General features: G+C 52.2%; 2 protein-coding genes across 2 annotated transcripts in view; one reads left to right on the forward strand and one right to left on the reverse strand.

The window, feature by feature from the left end:
• ZWILCH (zwilch kinetochore protein) overlaps positions 1-362 on the forward strand; it is a 39,018-nt gene extending 38,656 nt beyond the window's left edge. Inside the window, exon 19 of the mRNA XM_040969567.1 lies at positions 261-362. The gene's annotated coding sequence lies outside the window, so the exon portion shown is untranslated. The remainder of the gene's footprint in view (positions 1-260) is intronic.
• On the reverse strand, positions 213-13,202 carry LCTL (lactase like). The gene is made up of 14 exons (XM_040969568.1): positions 13,155-13,202; positions 12,656-12,783; positions 12,166-12,329; positions 11,623-11,710; positions 11,244-11,353; positions 10,071-10,199; positions 9,873-9,968; positions 7,708-7,762; positions 7,441-7,602; positions 3,301-3,575; positions 2,488-2,614; positions 2,134-2,333; positions 1,683-1,746; positions 213-497 (listed from the first exon to the last, which is right to left on the reverse strand). Exons 2-14 carry the CDS (start codon positions 12,759-12,761, stop codon positions 382-384), a joined length of 1,692 nt encoding a protein of 563 aa, XP_040825502.1. The 5' UTR covers positions 12,762-12,783; positions 13,155-13,202; the 3' UTR covers positions 213-381.
• Between the last annotated feature and the right edge of the window lie 7,448 nt (positions 13,203-20,650).

Here is a 20,650-nt window from a genome sequence, read left to right on the forward strand (position 1 = left end):
AGTAGATTTACCACTGAAGGGACAGTCGATCTTTTCCCATCATGTGCAGGACAGTGCTGAAGTGTCAGTCAGTGGAATATTAAAGTCTTATTTTTTAATACATTCAAAAAATGTTTTAAAAATCAACTTACAAAACAGTTTGTATACAGTGGTCTCACTTGTATAAAATGAAATGGTGTGCATAATCGCAAAATATGCTGACTTGGGGTAGGTGAGATTATAAATGATTTTTATTTTTATTTCTGCTTAAATTTTCCAAGTCATAGGTCCCAGCACAAAACAGAAGAGGGGGAGGGGGAGGAAATAAATCAACGAGCCTGACATGCACATGAACCCCACAGCGGATGGCGGCCGGTTCCTCTGTCACGGTCGCAGCCTGTCTCAGTGCCGCCTCCCCAGCAGCAGCAGCAGCAGTACGGCAGCGATGAGCACACACAGCGTGCAGACTGTGGGCACCACGATCTCCGTCACCATCTGCATGTAGCTCAGCAGGGGCTCTGAAAGGCCAGACAGCACCCACCTCTCATTTGAATGCCGTCTGAGCCAACAGAGCCTCCGCCAGTCCATTGAGCTGACTGGAGGATGGCTCGATCACATTTCTAATTCTTCTCATGTACTGTGCAGGAGAACCTGGCCAGCTGCAATTAGCCATCTGAACGCTTTGTAAAATGTTTCAGAGAATGCGGTGGGGTAAAGTGGGTGCACAGCAAGGCCTTCCTTAGAACCAATTCATCTCAGACTATTGGCGGCAGATTTCACGGCTCCTCTCGTTTTTACTGGAGAGGTTTGTGAAGGAAAATTTTCAAGAGATTTTCCTAGCTTTTCAGAGATGTTGGGGAATGTCTGTGTTGACAGTTCATCAATAATCTTGTAGGAGTTAAAGCATAAGTTTTCTTCAAGTCTAGTGACAGAATGGTAAACATTTATGTAATCCTTTGCTGTAGGTCGTGTGCCCGGCGCAGGTCACAAGCGCATGGGTAAATTCTGCATCACATTGCTAAGTTCTAACTGAATGTCAGTTTAACACTGTCTGGTGGTTTATGTTTGGAGGTGGTGCGTAGTGGTATACTGGCCAGTAAAAATGACAGAATTGGTCCAGCACTTTCCCCTTCAGCTACTGCATTGAAGATACTTTGTTAACCACGAGGTGTGTTTCTTATTGCCCTTATGGGGCAATAAAAAAAAAATTGAAAGGAATGAAGGATGTGTGTTGGCGTTTCTTGTGCATAGTTGCGTCCTGGTTGCTCACTATCTGCATGGGAACAAGTGCTTCTGGAAGAGCAGGCCCTTGTCTGTCATTGTATCTCCAGGGCTTAAAATACCCTCCAATTCATAGTGAGTGCTTAGTGAAAGTACTTGCTTAGTGAGCAAATCTAAGTTCTGGAATGTTTGACTTTTTATCACTTGGTGTGAGGCTTGACATTTTCCTTCCACTGTAACAAGAATTGCAGTTGCATAAATATACAGTATGATTCCAAAGGAACAAAACCAGAGTGGAGAAAGTATTTCTCTCGTGCTAGATTTTTATATCTGAAATGTGTATAAATATGAATTTGAATTGCTTCAAAACAAAGGAAAAAAAACCTGTTTCAGGCATCAGTGGGTTTCTGAAGATTGACACTGGTCTGCGTGTCGGCGTTCTGGTAACGCCGTGTGTGGTGTGAGGCGTCATGCACACTCACCTGCAGCGAGCATCTGGTTGTTGATGGAGCACATCTCCAGGGCCTCGCGGTGCCAGCGGGCCACCTGATGAAAGGCCAGCAGATAAGTAATGTCTTTCGTGAGACTGTTCAACGAAGTGTGGGATACGAGTAAATGCCTTAACAGTCCACCTGTACTTCAAATGGGACTGTGCATCCCCATGTGTGCAAATTGAAGAGTAGGGTACATCTCAGAGCAGTGTGTCAGTCTAATGCTTGTCTAGTAATGTGGCTCTCTGAGGGCTGATACCTTGCATCGTTAGTCCCCCTGCGCTCACCTTATAAAAATTCTGATAAACAAGATTTAAAAATGGCTTTTAGGAAAACACTCAGAATTATAAATTTATATTCCCTGCCAGTAGGTGTGGCCAGATAGAAAGCTGATAGGAAAGTTTGCAGATCCCACACATGGGGTGGCAGCAGGTAGCCTTACGTGTCTCGGACTGGGGAAGCCGTTGGCAGCGATGATCTTCTTGTAGTATCGCATGGAAGCCTTTGGATAGCGAGGCTTATTTCTGTCAATGAACTTGACATGGTATAATCCGTATCTGTCTGAGTAGCCTTTCTCCCATTCAAATTTATCCAAGAGAGACCAGGAAGTATATCCTTTTATGTTAGCACCATCTTTTATAGCTGAAATGACATTTTATTCTGTTTTAGCATGTCACTTAGAAAAACATCTTAAGAGACTTCAACTTTGAACTGACCGTTGTGTGATGGATTTGTGTGAGGTCAGTTGAGGAATCGGTGTATTTGGTCCTTGGACCTATTTGGTCCTTTCTCTCACCTTTCAGCATCTCATTTATGTATCCCTTGAGGTAGTGGATTCGCCATTCATCGCATAACTGAGTGCACCGTGCTCTCTGGTAGGCTCCATTTTCTGTCACGTATATGGGAGGGTCGCCATACTGCGTCTGAAAGGGAGTCAACACGGGAGGCACCTTGCAGCACTGACTTCGGCCGGGCGGGGTGTAGGCTCATGCAGAAACATCCTCAGCGTGCCGCCACCAACCCATGTGCTTGGGCACTCAGTGCCTGTCGGTTACCACGTTTACCCAGGGATGAGTGACCAGGAGGCCTAGCCCCACAGAGAGCCTGTTTCTCAGCAGGGCTGGGGTGAGGGGGAGATCTTAAAGCCTTGTTCCTTCCTGTTTGTCCCATCTTGGGAGACAGACAGTTAAAGGGGCTTGCATGTGTTGAGGTAGGTTAGGCTGTACCTGTAACACGCTAGCATCCCATCTGGGAGCACCACTGGGAGTCCCAGCTGCTCTGCTTTCCACCCTGCTAAAGCACCTGGGAGGGCTGCAGATGATGGCCCAGCGGCTTGGGTGCCTGGCCCTGTCCTAGCAGCTTCAGCCAATTACAGAGTGAACCAGCAGACTGAAAATACTCTTTCACTCTCCCTGTAAAAATAATTATTTTTTAAGTAGCTTAAGCACATACATAGAAGTGGTTCATCTGGAAGGCCTTGTTCCCTGAAGCCTGTGAAGTTATGCTCTGTTTGATGTTCTGTTCTGCTTTCAGAGGCAGGCATCCAAGCTTAAGCCATGAGCCTGGGGAGAGTCAGATGCATGTCTTTGACCTTGCTGCGAATAATCACCTGAGCAAAGTTGAGGAGCCTCCGGAATCCCCAGGCCACAGAACTGAGCCACTGGGGCCCCAGGTCGGGCCAGTCCGGGTCGGCAAGTTCCACCAAGTCCCGGTCATTCTGGTAGCTGGGTCCCTGGCGGGCAATGAAGTTCCTCTCTGTGACATACCGAGTCGTGAAATGACCCAAGCCCAGGAAGTCCGCGGTGCCCCTCACGTAGCTCTTCTCCCGCAGCGAGAACGTCGGCAGCCTGGACACCTCCAGGCCTTGCTCGGCACTCTTTCTCCCTGTCAGGAAGCAAAACAACTTTCGAGGCTTGAGCTACTCACATTTTCTTATGCCACACCCAGGTCAGGTCCTGGCTGGCTCCAGGAAAACATAGCCTCACACAGGCAGAATTTTGGTATTTGGATACTTTTCCCCCCCGCCAAAAGTAAAAGCCTATACAGCTTACAGGCAGCGTTTTTACAGGAATCTAGCTAAGCTAGACTTATGTTGTTCCTTACACAAGAACCACAAGATGGTGGTGGTGTGTGTGTGTGTGTATGTGGCAGGAATATATTTGCACATTGCTGTTCAGATTTTTGTATTGGGCAATGTTCTCTCTCAGAATTGTAAAAGCTGTGTGCTTGATTCACCAATTCCAGATGTTAAAATATATATATATATACACACACAAATGTATACATCTGTATATATGTGTATATATATACTCATGTATGTGTACATGTTTATATTTATATATGTATATATATTTGAAAGGCAGCAAGAGAGAAAGCTCCCATCCCCTAGTTTACTCCATAAATACCTGCAGTGGCCAGGGCTGACTTGAGCCAAGGCCAAGAGCAAGAATTCAATGCAGGTCTCCCACATGGGTGGCAGGATCGCAATGACTTGAGCCATCACCTGCTGCCTCCCAGCCTCCGCATTGCATTAGGAGGAAGCTGACGTAGGAGGCAGAGACTGACCTCCAGCCCAGATATCCCAGCATGGAACACAGACAGCCTCACCGGCGCCTTAACCACCAGGCTTACCCTGCCTCCCAGATCTGCCTAGCCCTTAGCTGCCTCACATGTGCTAGAATCCTACATAGGTGGAGCAGCCGTAGGCTTTCAGAGGCTTTTTGGTTTTTTTAGAGTGACAGAAGAGGAAGATATCTTCCATCCACTGGTTCATTCCCTCACATGGGTGGCAGGGGCCCAGGCACTTGCCATCCTCTGCTGCTTTTCCAGGCAGCTGAACTGGAAATAGAGCAGCCAGGACTCACACAAGCACTCTAGTAGGAATTCTAAAATCATAACTAGCAGCCCAACCCACTGCACCACCACTGCAGCTCCAAGTAGCCAAAGACTAGAACAACCCACACACCTGTCTAGAGAGACTGGTTACCGAGACAAAATGTCTACCAGAACCACACTGTGCAGCTGTTGGAACAAATGAGGCTGTGCTCTATACACCCACACAGACTGCCTGCCAAGGTGCACTTGGTGAGAAAAGATGTATGTGGCAACTTGCTCTCAGAAGTACTGTCCATCTCTGGAGGCTGACTTCCTCCAGGGGAGAAGGGCCGCGGGAGGGAAGCTTCGCTTCATTTTGGTATTTTCCTGCGCTTTAGGAAGTTTGAAAAACATCCTAATATAATCCTTTGCCCCCTACCTGCTCCCCCCAAGAAAAGTTTTCAATAGGTAAATACAGGCAAGCAGCCTTTGGGGGCTTGTGTGGAGGTTAGTGGTTACAATGCTAGTAGGACACCTGTGTATCAGAGGACCTGAGTCCAGAAGCTGGGTCTAGATCCCCACCAGTGCAGACCCCGGGAGGCAGCAGTGATGGCGCTGGAAGGCCACAGCCATGCGTGAGTGATACCATGCGGCAATTCCCAGCTCTTGGCTTCTGCCCAACCAGCCCTGCCTGTGTGGGCATGTGGGAAGTGAACTGGTGAGTGGGAGCTGGCACATTTGTGTGCTCACTTGTGTTCGCTCACTCTGCCTCCAGTTCTTTAAAAAAGCAATATTTTTGAGTTGGTCTAAAATATGGCCATAAGTGTGTTTTCTAAGAGGCTGCCCACCTAGGTTAAATGAGTGAAACATTCATATTATTAAATGCTTTGAAAATAGTAGCTTGCTATCACCTTGTTATAGTTGCCAACTTGCGAAAAAACACAAAAGCAAGATCTTGTCCCTACACTAATACAAGAGCCACGCATCACACGTGACTCTTAAGTTAACAGCCAGTGTGCCTTGGTCATGGTGGGCACTGCCTGGACGTGCAACAGCACAGAAGGTGTTGGGAACAAGACACACACATCCTCCTTCACCACCTCAGTTCAGAGGAGTAGAAATTGTAGCCACAGGGCCTGGCGCTGTAACCTAGTGGCTAAAGTCCTTGCCTTGCACGTGCTGGGATCCCATGTGGGCGCTGGTTCTAATCCTGCGACTACTTTCTCTCTGTCTCTCCTCTTTGTATTTCTGATTTTCCAATAAAAATAAAATAAATCTTTTTAAAAAAATTGTAGCAATCAGGCAAGAAAAATAAAGGCATCCAAATGAAAAGTAGGAAGTAAAAACCTGTTTGTGGATGATACAAGTTCCAAAGATTCCACAGACGAAAAGACTTAGTTCAAAGGAATGCTGCAAAGTAGCAGGATACGAAATCACACAAAAAATCAGTTAAGCTTCAATTCACCAATAATGAACAAGTTGGAAAGGAAATTCTGTTTACAATAGCATTAAAACAACAACAACAAAAACCTCTTAGGGATTAATTTAAGGAGGAAAAGAAAATGTGGCTCACACCAGACTCCAAACGGGAACAGGCCTGACCTGTCATGCAGAGCAGCCTGGACGGGCGATCCTGAGAGGAGAAAGCCTCTCTCAGATGAAGGACTTAGTGCAGTACACACAGAAAGCGAGGGGTGGCACTGTAGCCTACTAAGCTGTGGCACTGGCATCCCCTACAGGCCCCCGTGGCTCCACTTCTGATCCAGCGCTCTGCTTACTCCCCTGGGAGACCCAGGTGCAGTTCCTGGCTCCTGGCTTCACCTGGTTCAGCCCTGGCTAAATGACCACAATGGTCATTTAGGGAATAAACTAGCAGATGGAAGATCTTTTCTTGCTCTCAGTTTGCCTTTCAATTAATTTTTTAAATGGGTAACATTGATTGATGGGGTAAACTAGATCTATATCCTTTTTTGGCTGCTGGGTGTTAATGTGTAGGGATATGAAGCTCAGAGCTGCTGTCATCTTGTGGCTATGGTCAATGATTGACAGGTTAGCAAAACAGGGTGTAGTGGACAGACAGCCGGAGTCTAGGTGCTCAGAGGCATCCCCGGGGCTGGCAGTGTGGCACAGGATTAAGTGATGCCAGCATCCCATGTCACATCTCCAGCTGAGTCCCAGCTATTCCACTTCCAGTCCAGCTCTGTGCTAAAGCAGCTGGACCAGCAGCAGAGGATAGCCCAAGTGCCTGGGCTCCTGCCACTCATGTGGGAGACTGGGACGGAGCTCCAGGCTCCTGACTCCTGACTTTAGCCTGGTCCCGCCTGTTGCAGCCAGCTAGGAAGTGAAACCAGCAGACGGATAATCTGTCACTCTGCCTTATGAATAAGTAGATAAATCTTAACATTTGAAAAAGACACCCCTGAGGGTTGGGCTCTTTTCCAAGTTGCTGTAGATCCATGGCAGGTGAGAGCATCCAAAGTGAGGAGGTCCTGGGACTCTTCCTGGCCTTGTCACCCTCCCTGCCACCCACAAACCAGAGCTTGCAAAGCTCCAGCTGGCAAAAGCTGGTAGGGCAGCGGAATTAAAACGGCACTCCCCACCACCTTCTGGAGGCCTCTCGCGGTTCTCAATGACCACGCTTGCCCAGCACCCTGCCCCAAGGCTCCCTCCTCCTTCCAGAGGGAAGAGGGCGCAAGGGAGGGCACACGAGACAGAAAGAGGGCAGGCAGCTCAAACAATTGCCTGTGTTCCTCTTACCCCCAAGGTTGGCCATCCTCAACTTCCAGGTCATTCTCAACTTCCCCTCTCCAAATAATGGACTCCCTCAGGGCTGCCCCAAGCCCTGCTGTTTGCTCTCTGTCGGCTCTGTCTGAGCTCCCAGCCAATGGCTGCTGTGCAGCGGGAGCCCCGAGTCAGGAGCCAGCGTCTGGCTCACCTATGCGGTCCTTCATGACTTGGGGGTAGTCACCAGAATAAATGGGGTTGGCAAACCAGCCCAGGCAGAATTGGAGGTATCTCTCGGCAGCCTCCACATCCTTGGGGTTGCTGATGTCCACAGGTTCACCCCAGTCACAGTTTAGTGAAATCCCCACCAGACCTTGGGAGAGAAGAAAGAAGAGTGCAGGGGACGGGTCTGACGTGGCCCCTTTGGGCACCGGTGGTCCCTTCACACGGTGGAGGATGGGCGGCCTTCATCACTCACCCCGCTGCTTGCTGCGCCACGTGTCGTTGTAGGAGTGCCAGACCTGGGCATGGGCCTGCCGGAGGGAGCAGGAATTCGCACGGGTGACTGCTGTGGCTACTTCTGATCCCCTTCTTTTGTAGGGTGGCCTCCCTCAGTGCTCTGACTCTCCCAAGCCACCTACTCCCTCCCCCTGACCTCTGGGAGTGCCTACCATCTCTGTACCTGGCAAGAAACTGGCCACCAGCAGCGCTAACCACTCCGCCATTCCCTACCATTTCTAACAGTTTTACTAAAGTTTCTTGTCTCTTCCTTCTGCTTGTGGTAACTGGTATGGGTGCTTGGTAAGCTAGGAAAATAGCATCCATGCATCTCTCTCTCCAGGCCTGCCTGGGCCTGTTCCCAAGGTCAGTTGGATGTTTAAGAGATGGGAGGTGACCTGCACAGGCCGGGGGCTAGCTCTGTGGCGGAGTGATTAAAGCTGCCACCTGTGATGCCAGTGTCCCATATGGGCTCTGGTTTCTGACTGGCTGTTCTGCTTCCCGTTCGGCTCCCTGCTTAGGACCTGGAAAAGCAACTGAGGATGACCCAGTTCCCTGAACACCTACACCCACATGGGACATCCAGAAGAAGCTCCTGGCTTAGCCCTGGCCTACCCCTGTCCTAGCCCTGGCCGTTAGCAAGTGAACCAGTACACGGAAAAATCTCTGTGTCTCTCCTCCTAACCCTGACTCAAATAATAATAATTTAAAAAAAAAAAGTGTGTGTAGGGGGAAATTCCAGACCATGAGCTAATACATCCCCTAAGGAAAGTCAGTTGACATTCAAATTCAGGGCCAGAGCTCCTACAGACTGAATGGGATGCTCTGGGAGCCAGGGTGGCAATCCGTGTTGTAACTAGGAGTCCCACTCCTGCTGGAGTCTGCGCAGTAGCAACTGGGTGTTGTCACGGCTATAGGAGGCGGGGCCTCACTCCCCACGTGCTCTACTTACCTGTCTTTCCTGCCTGTGACGACCAACCAGAGCAATGGAAGAAAGCCTGGGTCTGTCCCCTGGGTGGACCACCTGGGAACACTGCCAGGACCCTCTTCTGCTCAGCTTCCTCTCGCCGGAGCACGAAGGGCGCCTTCCACCTGTGCTCTTACACAAGTCCTCAGGGCCCGCCCCTTTCGGTATTCAGTTTAAAAACACTAAGTCGGGAGTCGGTGTGGTGACTCAACTAGTAATCCTCTGCAGCGGAGGATGGCCCAGTCCTTGGGACCCTGCACCTGCGTGGGAGACCTGGGAGAAGCTGCCAGCCTTTGGATCAGCTCATCTCTGCTTTGGGAAGTAAGCAAGCTGATGAAATATTTTTCTCTGCCGTCTCTCCTCTCTCTGTAAATATGCCTTTCAAATACAAATAAATCTTTTTTTAAAAAAATGAAGGAATAAAAATGGACCATAAGCCACATGAAGGCGATGTCCCCCGATAGGACTCTCTAGGCCTTCATGTCTCCAGTGAGCCCCTTGCTGTGCTGATGGCACAGACTGCCCATCACTGCTTCATACACTGAACTCCCCCAAATGCCTCCAACAGCTAGAATTGGACCAGTTTGAAGCCAGAAATTTCATCTGGGTCTCTCACAGGAGTACAGGGCCCCAAGCTCTTGGCCTCTACTGCTTTTCCAGGCTCATTAGCAAGAAGCTGGACCAGAAGTGGAGCAGCCAGGACTCGAACCAGTGCTCAAACAGGATGCTGCTATTGTAGGTGATAACTTAACTTGAGATACCAGAAGGGTCTTATTGTAACTCTTTGTCCTAACCCTCCTTTTCCCACAGTCCAGGACCTTGGGGCTCTGGCTGTCCAGACCACCACGTCCAGCCCTTGCTGCTCCCTTCTCAGCCTCCGGTCCCACCTTTGGGTTCAGTTGCCGACGATCTGAGCCCTTCGCTCACAGGCACACCCCCACTCCTTTCTGCGGTCACCATTCCTCACAGCCACAGGCGCCACCCCTTGGCTCGCTCATGACCCTTAGTGACCAGTGGCAAGTCTCAGTGTCCAGAAAAACACAGGTGGATGAGATACAGCCCCTGGCACAGAGCAGGTGCACCCAGAGGTGACTCCACAGAGGGTCCAGCTCAAGCTCAGAACCCCGGGGCAGCTGAGCTGGCACTGGAGGCCACCCTTCCAGAAGGATCCATCTCACCTTAATGATGTTGTGTGCTGCTTTGTACAGCCCAGTGCCGGACAGCTTCAGGCCTGGTGCATGGAGGCCTGTCTCGTAGCCTTTCTCCACCATGGCCTATGGGGACAGTAAGCGAGTACCACGGGACCCACAGGAATTGTCAGGCAGCCATCTGGTGCAACCAAGGGGCTGTGCCTGCCGGGAGGGTGCCCCACTTACCCGAGGGTCGCTAAAAGTGATCCAGTGCTTTACACGGTCCCCAAAGGCGCCAAAGCAGAGGTCAGCATAGTCGCAGAAGTAGGAGGCCATGCTCACGTTTTGCCACCCACCATACTTGACCTGGAGCAGCTGCCACAGAGAGAGAAGTAGATGTCTGCGGGAACCTGCTGGACCACTAGCCAAATGCACAGGGCAGACATGGACACTCAGCACAGGGGATGCTCAGGGGAGCAAAAAGGACAAGGTCAAGGGCATCCAGACTTGAGGACAGTGGTGGTGGTGTGAACCACAATGCACCTCAAATGTGGAATCCCTGGTTTCAGCCATGCAACAGGTGCGTGAGAGGGAGGGAGCCAAGGAGGACATCTGCCTTGACCTGCTTAAACAGAAACAGTCTTAAACAGAACAGGAATCTGATGTTGGGGGAGGGGGTGGGCATCATGAACACTCAGAGAACTCTGGGGAAGGGTTTTGAGGAACATGCTGATGGCAGAGACCTCCCAGGATCCTCTGTGGGGAGGTAGGGCTGCCTTCCCTAACGAGAGCTTCTCCCACCCTGTTCACAGGGCAGGATTTTCCCACAATTTATCATTCCTTTGCCTTTGCTGAGAGCTCTCCTTGGAGGCTCTGTGGGATGCTTGGCTGAGAAACGGCCTGGAAGCTGATTTCCCACTCAGTCCCCAAAAGCCTTCTCTGACCCCTGCCCTCCGCCCCAGCACCTGGGGTCTCCCTTTCTCACAGGAGCAAACCGCAGTTCCTAGAAATGCTCGTGACCTTTCAGGTCTGGCCTCAGTTACACTACTGGAGTACCCTCTCCTCCCCATTCCTGCCCAATCCATTAGGGCCCTGGGGTGGTCACACCTGTTCCCTAACACCTCTTGGAAGCCTCCTCTCTTTCCAAGACTGCTCAGAGCCTTGTCTACCCCGTGGCACCAAGAGCCACGTTCATGTCCAGGGTAAGGGACTCGGGCAGTCTTGTCAAGTGAATGGCAAGCTTTGACAGTGGCACCAAGCAGTCACCTCCCAGCCTCACAGACATGGCCGGGGGTCAGAGAGCATGGGTGCATTAAGTTGCTCTTCCCTGCCCCTCCTTGGCCAGCCTCAGCCCCTGCAGTCCCCCAACCCCAGCAGCTCTCATCTTCCTGGGAACTCTGAGCACGTGCCAGCCCTCACCTGCGGCAAGTCCCAGTGATGCAGGGTCACAATGGGGGTGATGTTGCTCTTCACAAGGGCGTCAATGAGTTCGCTGTAGAATTTGATTCCCTTCTCATTCACCTGCTCAGCTGGGGTAGACAACAAAAGTGGATGCTAGGAACGAAGACTGAGACCTTGGCCTTCTGGGCCCTCCTGGCCTGAGGTGCCCCTCACCCCTCAGCATTCCTGGTCTAACAAGTGGTACAGATTGGCCAGGAGCCAAGCTGCCAGCAGCCACCAGGCTCAGGAGGGACATGTCTCCCTCCCTTCCCGGTCCTCTGTGGAGCCCTCTCAAAGCTAACATGGCCCGTGCCTGCAGGGCTGCCCTTGGACCTGGGAGAGACCACTACCAGCTCACCTCGGATACCTGTGGGCAGCAGCCGGGGCCAGGACAAGGAGAATCGATAGTGGTTGACGTTCAGGTCCCTCAGCAGAACCAGGTCCTCCTGTGAAGGCAGGCCAGAACGGGGGGGGTGTGGTTACTAAGGGAACAGGTGGGGGGGGGGTTTGCTGAGGCTCGTTCCTGCATCTTTTCTCTACAATGAACTGACGACACCTGCTCCACCTCTGGCCGAGAATCAAGAAAAGTGCAGGATGTGGGGTCCTCTGGAGCAGACCATCGGGGTGATCTTCAGAAGCTCGGATGGGGCTTGCCCCAAAGCAGACTATTTACAGAGGAAAGTGGGTACCACAGGGGCATGGCTCACAGGCAGGGGACCAGGTTTCCTGCAGGACCCCAGCACTTGGCTTAGGTGAGGCCCTGTTTACCTTCCGCCTACATTCCGGCACCTCCAAGCCCCCATGGTCTCACCCCCACTCACTGGATCTCCCTGAAGACATCACCCCCCACCTAGACACCTGCTCATGTGCATCAGCATGCACCTGCACCGCCTCCACTTACCTGCACCTTGTAGTAGCTGTCACAGGCCACGTCTGCTGTGTCATCCCCCAACACCTTCCCCTTGCCACTGTGCGTGAAGGCGTCCCAGATGCTGGGCCCTTTCCCGTCCTGGTCCCACGCACCCTCCGTCTGGTAAGCAGAGCTGCCAACACCCCAGGAGAAGCCTGCAGGGGTGGGTGGAAGAGATGTGGGGAGAGCCCCCACCCCACCAACCCTGGGCTCCAGCCTCCTCCCACCCTCATCTCCTTAGGGCCTGCTGAGTCAGGGTGGGGGAAAACTAGAACATGAAAACCTGAAAACCTTTGGGGCACAACTGTGGCTCTGAGGAACATTATCTCCTATCAAGTTTCTAGTAACGTAAAAGATCGATTAGGCGCACCCTTTCATTTAGAACCTGTGCAGGGATGTTTTTCCTCCTTCCAACTGGGAAGAAAAAACATTAGACAGCTGAGGTGGACATGTCAACAGACAGACACACAGATGGATGTACCCGCTGGGAAGGTTCCATAGTAGAAGGCGGTCTCTCCCTGGAAGCACTTCTGGGTGGTGCCCAGCAGCAGCAACCACCAAATGGTGACAAGTGGCACCGGCTTCATGGCACCCGGCCCTGCCCCATACCTGCAGAGAGCATGCCTGACCTGTGCAGGGCTCTAACACATGCACCAGCCCGGGGGGCCCAGGAGAGGGGAAGGCTATTAGGGGAGGGTGTGGGTGAAGGGTGACCCCACCAGCATAGGCTGAGACCAGGGACTGCACAAAGCTGACCTAGGGGCTCCCTGTCTGATGGGGGAAGCCCAGCCAGCCACACCCTCTAACCAGGTAGCTCCTAGCTAGTAGGAAAACCAGCTGGCCCCAGGAAAGGGCTAGTTGGATGGTGGCTGCAGGACACTGCCTCCCAGCCCAGTCCTCCTACCTAAGCTGAAGGAACCCGAGTACTAATGGGAGGTGGGATCCCTCCCTTAGGGGGTCCCCTCACTGTGCCAGCTTACCCAGGATTGTCCCCGCTCACAGACACTCCGCAGAGCAGCCCGTAGCAGCGGTCAGAGCTTGCTCTGACTACCCTACCCTGCCACCTGCCCCTGCCAGGGGCTGCACTGCCACAGAAGGCTCTGGTTGGGGGTGTGGTCCTATGGCCTGACACACCCCTCCTTCCACAAAGAGTTTCAATAGCCTCATGCAGGGCAGGGTGGGGTGGTGGAGGCCGGCAGGAATGCTGAGCTGGCCAACGGGGGCCTGAGTCAGCAGCGGGGCCTTGGCTCTGGGCCCTAAGCTATCCACTGAGGACAGGGAGCCCAACGCTTCTGGGCCCGCTGCATTCTGACGTGAGGGCGGGGAGGGGCATAATGATGCTGGCAACCGGCACTTCCCACCCCTCTGTACCAGCAGAGAAAATTCACAGGAGAGCGCAGGGCCGGCTTTCCCACCTAGGCCTTCTCTTCAGCCCATCCTTCATTCCTTCCCTCAGGTGAGCGGGAACATGGGGTCCCTGCAAGTCTCCACCCACAAGGCCTTTCCTCTGACAGCCCCTTGCCTCCCTCACCCCACCTCCATCCCTCGGCTGATTACCCCAACATTGTCCCTTGGTTGGTTTGGGTTTCAGGTCCTTGATGGACAGCACCTGCTCCAGGAAGCCCTCCCAGACTACCTGCCCTCAGAACAGATTCCTGGGAGGCTCAGCGCCAGCGATGGCTGGCACTGGCTTCCTAACTACACTCCCTCTGCTGTCAACTTCAATTCACTGAATCCTCCCACCAGCCTGGGACAGCTCCGGAGCTCAGAGCAGCAGCCCTCTGAGGATGACACCAGTGAGGCAGGACATAGCCAGAGCTCGCCGGGTTGGGTCCTCCTGCCTGGGTCTGCAGCCAGCTCCAGCTATAAATCCGTCGGGAGCCATAGGCCCAACTCCCACATACATGCCCACACGGGGAGGACAGTGCCCACACGGGGAGGACAGTGCCCACACGGGGAGGACAATGCCCACACGGGGAGGCGAAAGTGAGCCACACTGTCATGTCAAGCATGCTGTGTGCAATAGGGGCCATGGCATCAGTGAGGGACAGTTAGCCGCGTGCAAGCCCAAGTGCCACACGCAGAAGGGACTGATCTAGACACTGGTGCTTCACTCATGGCTACCGTGTGTGTTCTCCCTTGTGCGTGAACACATCGCTGTCCTCACCCCCATGATATTTGTATTTGAAAGTTAGAATTACTGAGAAAGATCGATCTTCTATCTGATGGTTCACCTCTCAAATAACTACAGCAGTGGAGTTGGGTGTTCCAAAGCCAGGAACTGGGAGCTTTGGGTACAGGACCCACAAAGACTTGAGCCATCCTTTGCTGCTTTCCCAGGCCACAAGCAGGGAGCTGGATGGGAAGTGGAGCTGCCAGGGCATGTACTGGAGCCCATGTGGGATGCCAGTACCACAGACAGAGTCTTAATCTGTTATTCCACAGCTCCAGTCCCTGCAGCCTCTCTCCCCTTATCTCCTACATGCCTGAGAGGCCCAGCTCCAGGCTGAGCTCACTGCGGTTGGGCCTTCACCCGCCCAACGTTATGCGGAGGGGGCTTATGACAGCCGCGATGCTTTTCCAAGTGGATGCCAGCGCTGGGGCAGTTTCCCACCTGCTCTCCTGCCTTTCTGCCTTCTGTCCCTGCCTCCACACAGGTTTCCAGGGTCCCTAAGGCCCGTGGGCTCCTGCTCTTGTTTTGCGGGCTAGGAGCCGTGGACACTGTCCTCTCTGTGCTGGCAGGAGAGCTGACAGCTTTAACAGCTGATGTCACCTCTCAAAAATGCCCCCTCCCCGGAGCCAGCAGCCCGGTGTTCGTGGTGGAGGAGGCCGGTCTGTGTGGCACGGCCAGGACGCTGGAGACTTACCGGTCCAATGCCCGGGCTCCAGGGCTGGATTGGGCCAGGAGGAGCATGTCCCTTACAGCTGGGGGACTCTCACTGCCTGCCCACACACAGAGGACCCTGAATACAGCTAATTTAGAAATGTAAATAACATTTTAAAAGAATATCACTTGATAGCAAAAAAAAATTTAATTTATCAAACTAATCCACCAGTGTCAACCTGTTTTTGCCTGTGTGAGAAAAACGAAGATGATCTGTTTTGATAAAAGTTGCAAAAAAGTAACTACTAGTCCATGAATGAACAGTACTTCTAAATTAGCCAGAATCAGCATGTACCCCCCTTCTCATTCAATAGATGCTTCTCAAAACTTTGTTGCTTTTAAGATTAAATTAATTTCAAGTTAATCCATATAGATGAAGAGACTTCACATTGAATGAACATCTGCCATGTACTGATGGACACCTGAACAGTGAGAAGCTGTTTTTTAAAAAGTTTTGGTTATAAGTCGGAGGTGCTCCCTGGAGCCCCCTGCGCGTGGTGGGAGTAGGTCACAGATCCGCCCTCCGTGAGCTGCTGAAGATGTCACCTCCAACAGCAACGGCCTCTCCTAAGTGACACCAAAGGTCAAAGGACTCGCCAATCAGTGTCCCTATTAAAACATGACCTCTATGCTACAAGCACGTTAAGTCCATTTGAACCAAACTGCCACAGATGATCTTTAAAGCAAACACAATAACCTGTGAAAATATTCAGAGTTCTCTCCTGCAAGAAAAGATTAAAGTATCAGTCATCTCTATTTTAAAGCTGTCCGAAACAGAACAATGAACAAGAAAGAACAGTGACGAAAAGGAAAACTCCTTCCCACGAAGATCCGTTAGAGGAAGAAATTGAGAAGAGCAAACACTGTTTAGGCCCCACCAACCCGAGGAACAAAACGATGTTACTCTGAAATTACATTAATGGCTGCTGCTTACAATACTGAAGACACAGACCATGGGTACTAATTTGTCCCTGAGTTTCATATTCAGAATTTCCCTATATTAATTACCATTATGACAATTGTTTCAACTAAAAAGTGTTTGTAATCACCAAGTTCAAATGGCCAGATGCTACTTGTTTCCTCAGGACCCTAACACTACCTTTACAAAACCCAGGATCCCAGCTCACTCTGTAACTCTTTTAAATAAAATCTTCTAAGAAAAAAGTGGAATTTCTGCGATCATTGTGATTTTTTTTTTATATAAAAAGATTTATTTATTTTATTTGAAACTCAAAGTTACAGAGAGGAGAGACAGAGAAAAAGATCTTCCACCTGCTGGTTCATTCTCCAAATGTCTGCAATGGCCAGATCTGGGCCGGTCCCAAGCTGGGAAGCAGGAACTTCCTCCTGGTTTCCCACATGGGTGCACGGGCCCCAGGACTTGGGCCATCCTCCACTGCTTTGTCAGGCCGCTAGCAAGGAGCTGGATTGCAAATGGAGCGACTGGGACCAAAACCGGTGTCCACATGGAATGCTGGTGCCACAGGGCCCAGGATTAGTCTACTACCCACTCTGTTGACCCCATTGTTGTGATTTTAGTGGGTGTGGACAAATTGGCCTTCCTCAAAAGTCACTTCAACCTGTGAACTGGAGCACATTCAGTCAATGTGAATGGAAATGAGATCAGGGCTCGTGGCTCAGGACTGACCACCCATGAGGCCAGGCGATGGCTGCGGGACGCCCTGGCCAATCCCTCGGAGCTGCCATCACCAGTGCCTACAGCAGGCAAGGCCCGTTTCTGTGCACAGCCAATCCCATTTCCCTTGTGAATGCGGAACTGCGGTTATATAGATCTTTATCCCATTCTGCAGACCAGCAGCAGGCCTGGGGTCAGTCTGAGACTCCACTTCTAGCAGTTTTCCCATGATCCCTGCTGCTTTCTCATTGTGAAATGGAGTCCGGGGGCAGGGGTGCTGGGTCATGGTGTAGCCGGTTAAGCTACCACCTGTGATGCTGGCATCCCACACTGGAGTCCTGGTTTGAGTCCTGGCTGTTCCATTTCTGATCCAGCTCCCTGCTAAAGCACCTGGAAAAGCAGACAATGGCCCAAGAGCTTGGGAACCTGCATCCACATGGGGGACTAGGGTGATGTTCCAGGTCCTGGTTTCAGTCTTGCCCCAGCCAGTGAAGCCATTTGGGAGATCTTTGTGTCAGTGTGCCTTTTCAATACATGAGAGAGAGAGAGAGAGAGAGAGAGAGAACATGGTTGCAGACACGGAGACCCTAAGGGTCTGGTTTCCCACGCTCTCCCAGCCTCCCTCCCTCAGCTTCCAGTTCCCTTGTGCTCGCAAGCCAAGCACTTGCTACAGGGAAAGGCCAGAGAGGAGCACAGGGCCAGCAGGCAGGGGCTCATGAGGTCATGATTTCCCCTCCAGATAACATCTCAGTGGCTGCTCTCAAACAGTTTCTTTTCCAGGAACTCCAGGCCTGGAGTAGAAAGTCAGGACCACGCACCTGCACGTAGCCCCAGGCAGATGGAAGTACACTTTATCTCATCAGAACTCCCTGAAGAACACGAGGTGGCTGACCAATCACAGGAAGGCCACGAGCACTGCCGACCAACCAGGAGCCTGGACACGAGTTGGGCATGCACCTTCCAACCCAAGCTTCAGGCTGTTGAGAGCCTTGGTCCCTAAGGACCCAGGGAGCAGAGGATGGGAGTGGGGGGATGCTGGGGGTGGTGGCGAGTGTGGGATTTCAGGGAGAGCTGTTGGGCTCCCAGCTTTGTGCTTTGCAGTGGGCAATCCCCCATCTTAACTGTTGCTTGCTGGCAGGCATCAGAGTCAGGGGCCAGTAAACTCAGTTTTGGGGGTGCCCTCTGTCCTCTCTGGGGTTGCTTTCCAAGTCTTGCCACCACTGAACAGCATCAACCTCAGGACAACTCTGGAAGCCAGAGTTAGTTACTCAAGCTTGCAAAATAAATCACGGGAAAGCAAAGCCTGCATAAATAAGTCACGCATGGCAAAGCAACAAACCTCATGCTCTGGCTTCAGCTTCAGGTCCGAGATGTGTTGTGACCACACATCTTCCCACTGCTGCTGTCATCATCTCGTCCTCCATTTTCAGGTTCACATCTGGTCATCTTCCTTTAACAAGATCACACTTGGCATCCACTACATAGGGTGGGGGGGAGCTGCTATGTGGGCTTCCAGTTGTTCCCCCCACCCCCTGGTCTCCTGGTCTACAAGGCCTTTGAATGGTGGGCTGGACTTCCTTGTCAGCAGAGAGCCACACAAGTGAAAGCGCGTCCCTTCTAAGGTTACATGGCTGCAGACCTGGGAGCTTCCCCCAGGCCTTTCTTGCCCACCAGCTCTGAGGGATGCCAGTTGCCCTCCTGGGGGATGCCCACAGGCCCAGGGACTCGAGTCTGTAGCCCAGAGTCAACCGAGACCATGTCTGCCCACAACTCGGGATGCACCTGGAAGTGGGTCCTCTCTGCACTTGATAGCATCCCAGACCCCTGACCCACAACTCCCGGGGAGTGGGGGATAATGCACGCTGGGTAACAAAGTCTCACAGTTGGAATGGGGTGCTTGGTAGTCCACTGGGGGTACCCAGTGCTTGGTAGTCCCACCCATCCTGTAGTTGACATTCCCCTGTGGCTGAACATCAGGGGTTGGGTTTAGTGCCCTGCGAAGACCAAGTTCATTTTACCGAACATCTGCCTTTTTTTGAATGTAGGATCATCTAAGGATGACCCCATGGGAAGTGGTTGAGGCCAAGAGTCTAACCATGATGAGTGCTCATCAACTCCCTAAATTACCACCTGCTGCCCAAGGCAGGGGACTTGGTCAGGCTGGGCCAGCAGGAGCACCTCTTCTCAGGGAGGAAGAAACACCGTTTCTGCATTCTTTTTTTCTTTACAGAATATTCACTTTTAAAATTTTTATATTTTTATTTGAAAGATTTATAGCGAGAGAAAGGAGAGGCAGAGAGATCCTCCATCCACTAGTTCACTCCCCCAAATGGCACAATAGCCAGATCTGGGCTGTTATGAAGCTGGAAGCCAGGAGCCAGGAGCCTCGTCCAGATCTCCCACATGGGTGTAAGGGTCCAAGGGCTGGAGCCAGCCTCTGCTGATTTCCCAGGCCATTTGCAGGAAGCAGAATCGGAAGTGGAATAGACAGGACTCGAACCAGTGCCCAAATGGAGTGCTGGGCCACAGATGGAGGCTTAGTTTTGATACGCTGCAGTGCCAAACTCCAGAAGTATTCACTATTTTGTTTATTTGCCTGGGGTGGGGCACACTCCCACCTGCTGATTTGTACATTGCATGGCCTATGTTGGCTGGGGCTAGACCAGGCTGAAGCTGGGAGCTAGGAGCTCAGTGCAGGACCCCCACGTGGTGGCAGGAGCCTCCTATGGTACACAGTCACCCAGGCCCTCCACCTGCTTCCTAGCAGGGACCCTCTCTCCCGCCCCACAGCTGCCTGGACTGTCTGCTTTGTCTGAACCACACAGGCAGGACCTCAGGCCTCGCCTTCAGTCCGCAGGACTCAGAAAATCCTTCCTCTTTGAGAAAGCCGATCTCCCCATGCTCGCTGCCTTGGTTGACCTCGTTGGTACCCGCCCTCCAGGTCACTAAAGGACCCCCATGGCTTTGCCCAGTTCTCTGCTCCTGCAGTTCCACCTCTGCTCCCACCTTGGGCTGTGAGCCGCAGCCCCATCAGCTTCTGTCACTGTGGCCAAGCAAACAGGAAGCTGCTGAGTCACCCATTGTCCTCCCGGGCTGTGGCTGGCTGCACCCGGCTGCGCCCTGGGTTCTGGTGTCACGGAAGGAGAGGCTGGCGCCACGGAAGCCGAGCCTTGGCTCTGGGTCTCTCTGCGTGCCCTGGGGGAACCCCAGGCAGCCACAGCCCAGGCCTTGGGATGGGACAACCAGCTCTGGCTTCAGATGTGTGCCATGCTAGACTTGGGCTCTGTTTTCCCCTGGCCATGGCCTTGGGCTTGGCTGCTGACTCAAAATTCCGCTGCCCCATTTTGGTCAGCAGGGTGGAAGGCTTGAACAACTCCCTGGGCTCCACCCCCAGCCAGAGAGTCAGGTTTAATTACCTGCTCCCCCAACCCCTTTATTGAAGTGGCAGAGAGCAAGAGGTCCCCATAGGCTGGCTCACACACCCTAAGTTCCTAAGGACAGCTGGGAGGGGTTCAGGTTGCAGTTGGGAGCTGGGAACTCCCTGCTGCCTTCCAGGGATGCTAAGCTGGAATTGGGAGCCAGAACTGTAGAACTGAATCCAGGTCCTCCAGTGAGAGGTGTGGGTGTCCTAAATGGTGTCTTACCCTCTAGGCCACACAGCTACCCCAGGCGTGGCTTTTAATTTTAATATATGTGCTGCCCAAGCAAGCACAGGTGTAGTTTTTGTTTTTGTTTTTGTTTTTTTTTAAGACATTTATTTTTGAGGAGAAAGACAGACAGGATGATCTTCCGTCCAATGATTCACTCCACTCCCCAAGTGACTGCAAAGGCCGGAGCTAAGCTGAGCCAAAGCCAGGAGCCAGGAGCTCTTCCGGGTCTCCCATGCAGGTGCAGGGTCCCAAGGTTTTGGGCCGCCCTCGACTGCTTTCCTAGGCCACAAGCAGGGAGCTGGATGG

Source organism: Ochotona curzoniae, unplaced genomic scaffold (genome assembly GCF_017591425.1).
Source record: "Ochotona curzoniae isolate NIBS_2020 unplaced genomic scaffold, NIBS_Ocur_1.0 scaffold_4701, whole genome shotgun sequence".
Lineage (NCBI taxonomy): Eukaryota > Metazoa > Chordata > Mammalia > Lagomorpha > Ochotonidae > Ochotona > Ochotona curzoniae.

Bases quoted from the DNA above. Each gene is read 5' to 3' on its own strand.
- LCTL (XM_040969568.1), bottom strand. From the start codon at position 12,761: ATGAAGCCGGTGCCACTTGTCACCATTTGGTGGTTGCTGCTGCTGGGC. The intron at 7,763-9,872 runs GTGAGATGGATC...TCCCTCCGGCAG, and splicing joins CAGCACACAACATCATTAAG to GCCCATGCCCAGGTCTGGCA. The intron at 2,334-2,487 runs GTGAGAGAAAGG...ATGTCATTTCAG, and splicing joins CATAAATGAGATGCTGAAAG to CTATAAAAGATGGTGCTAAC.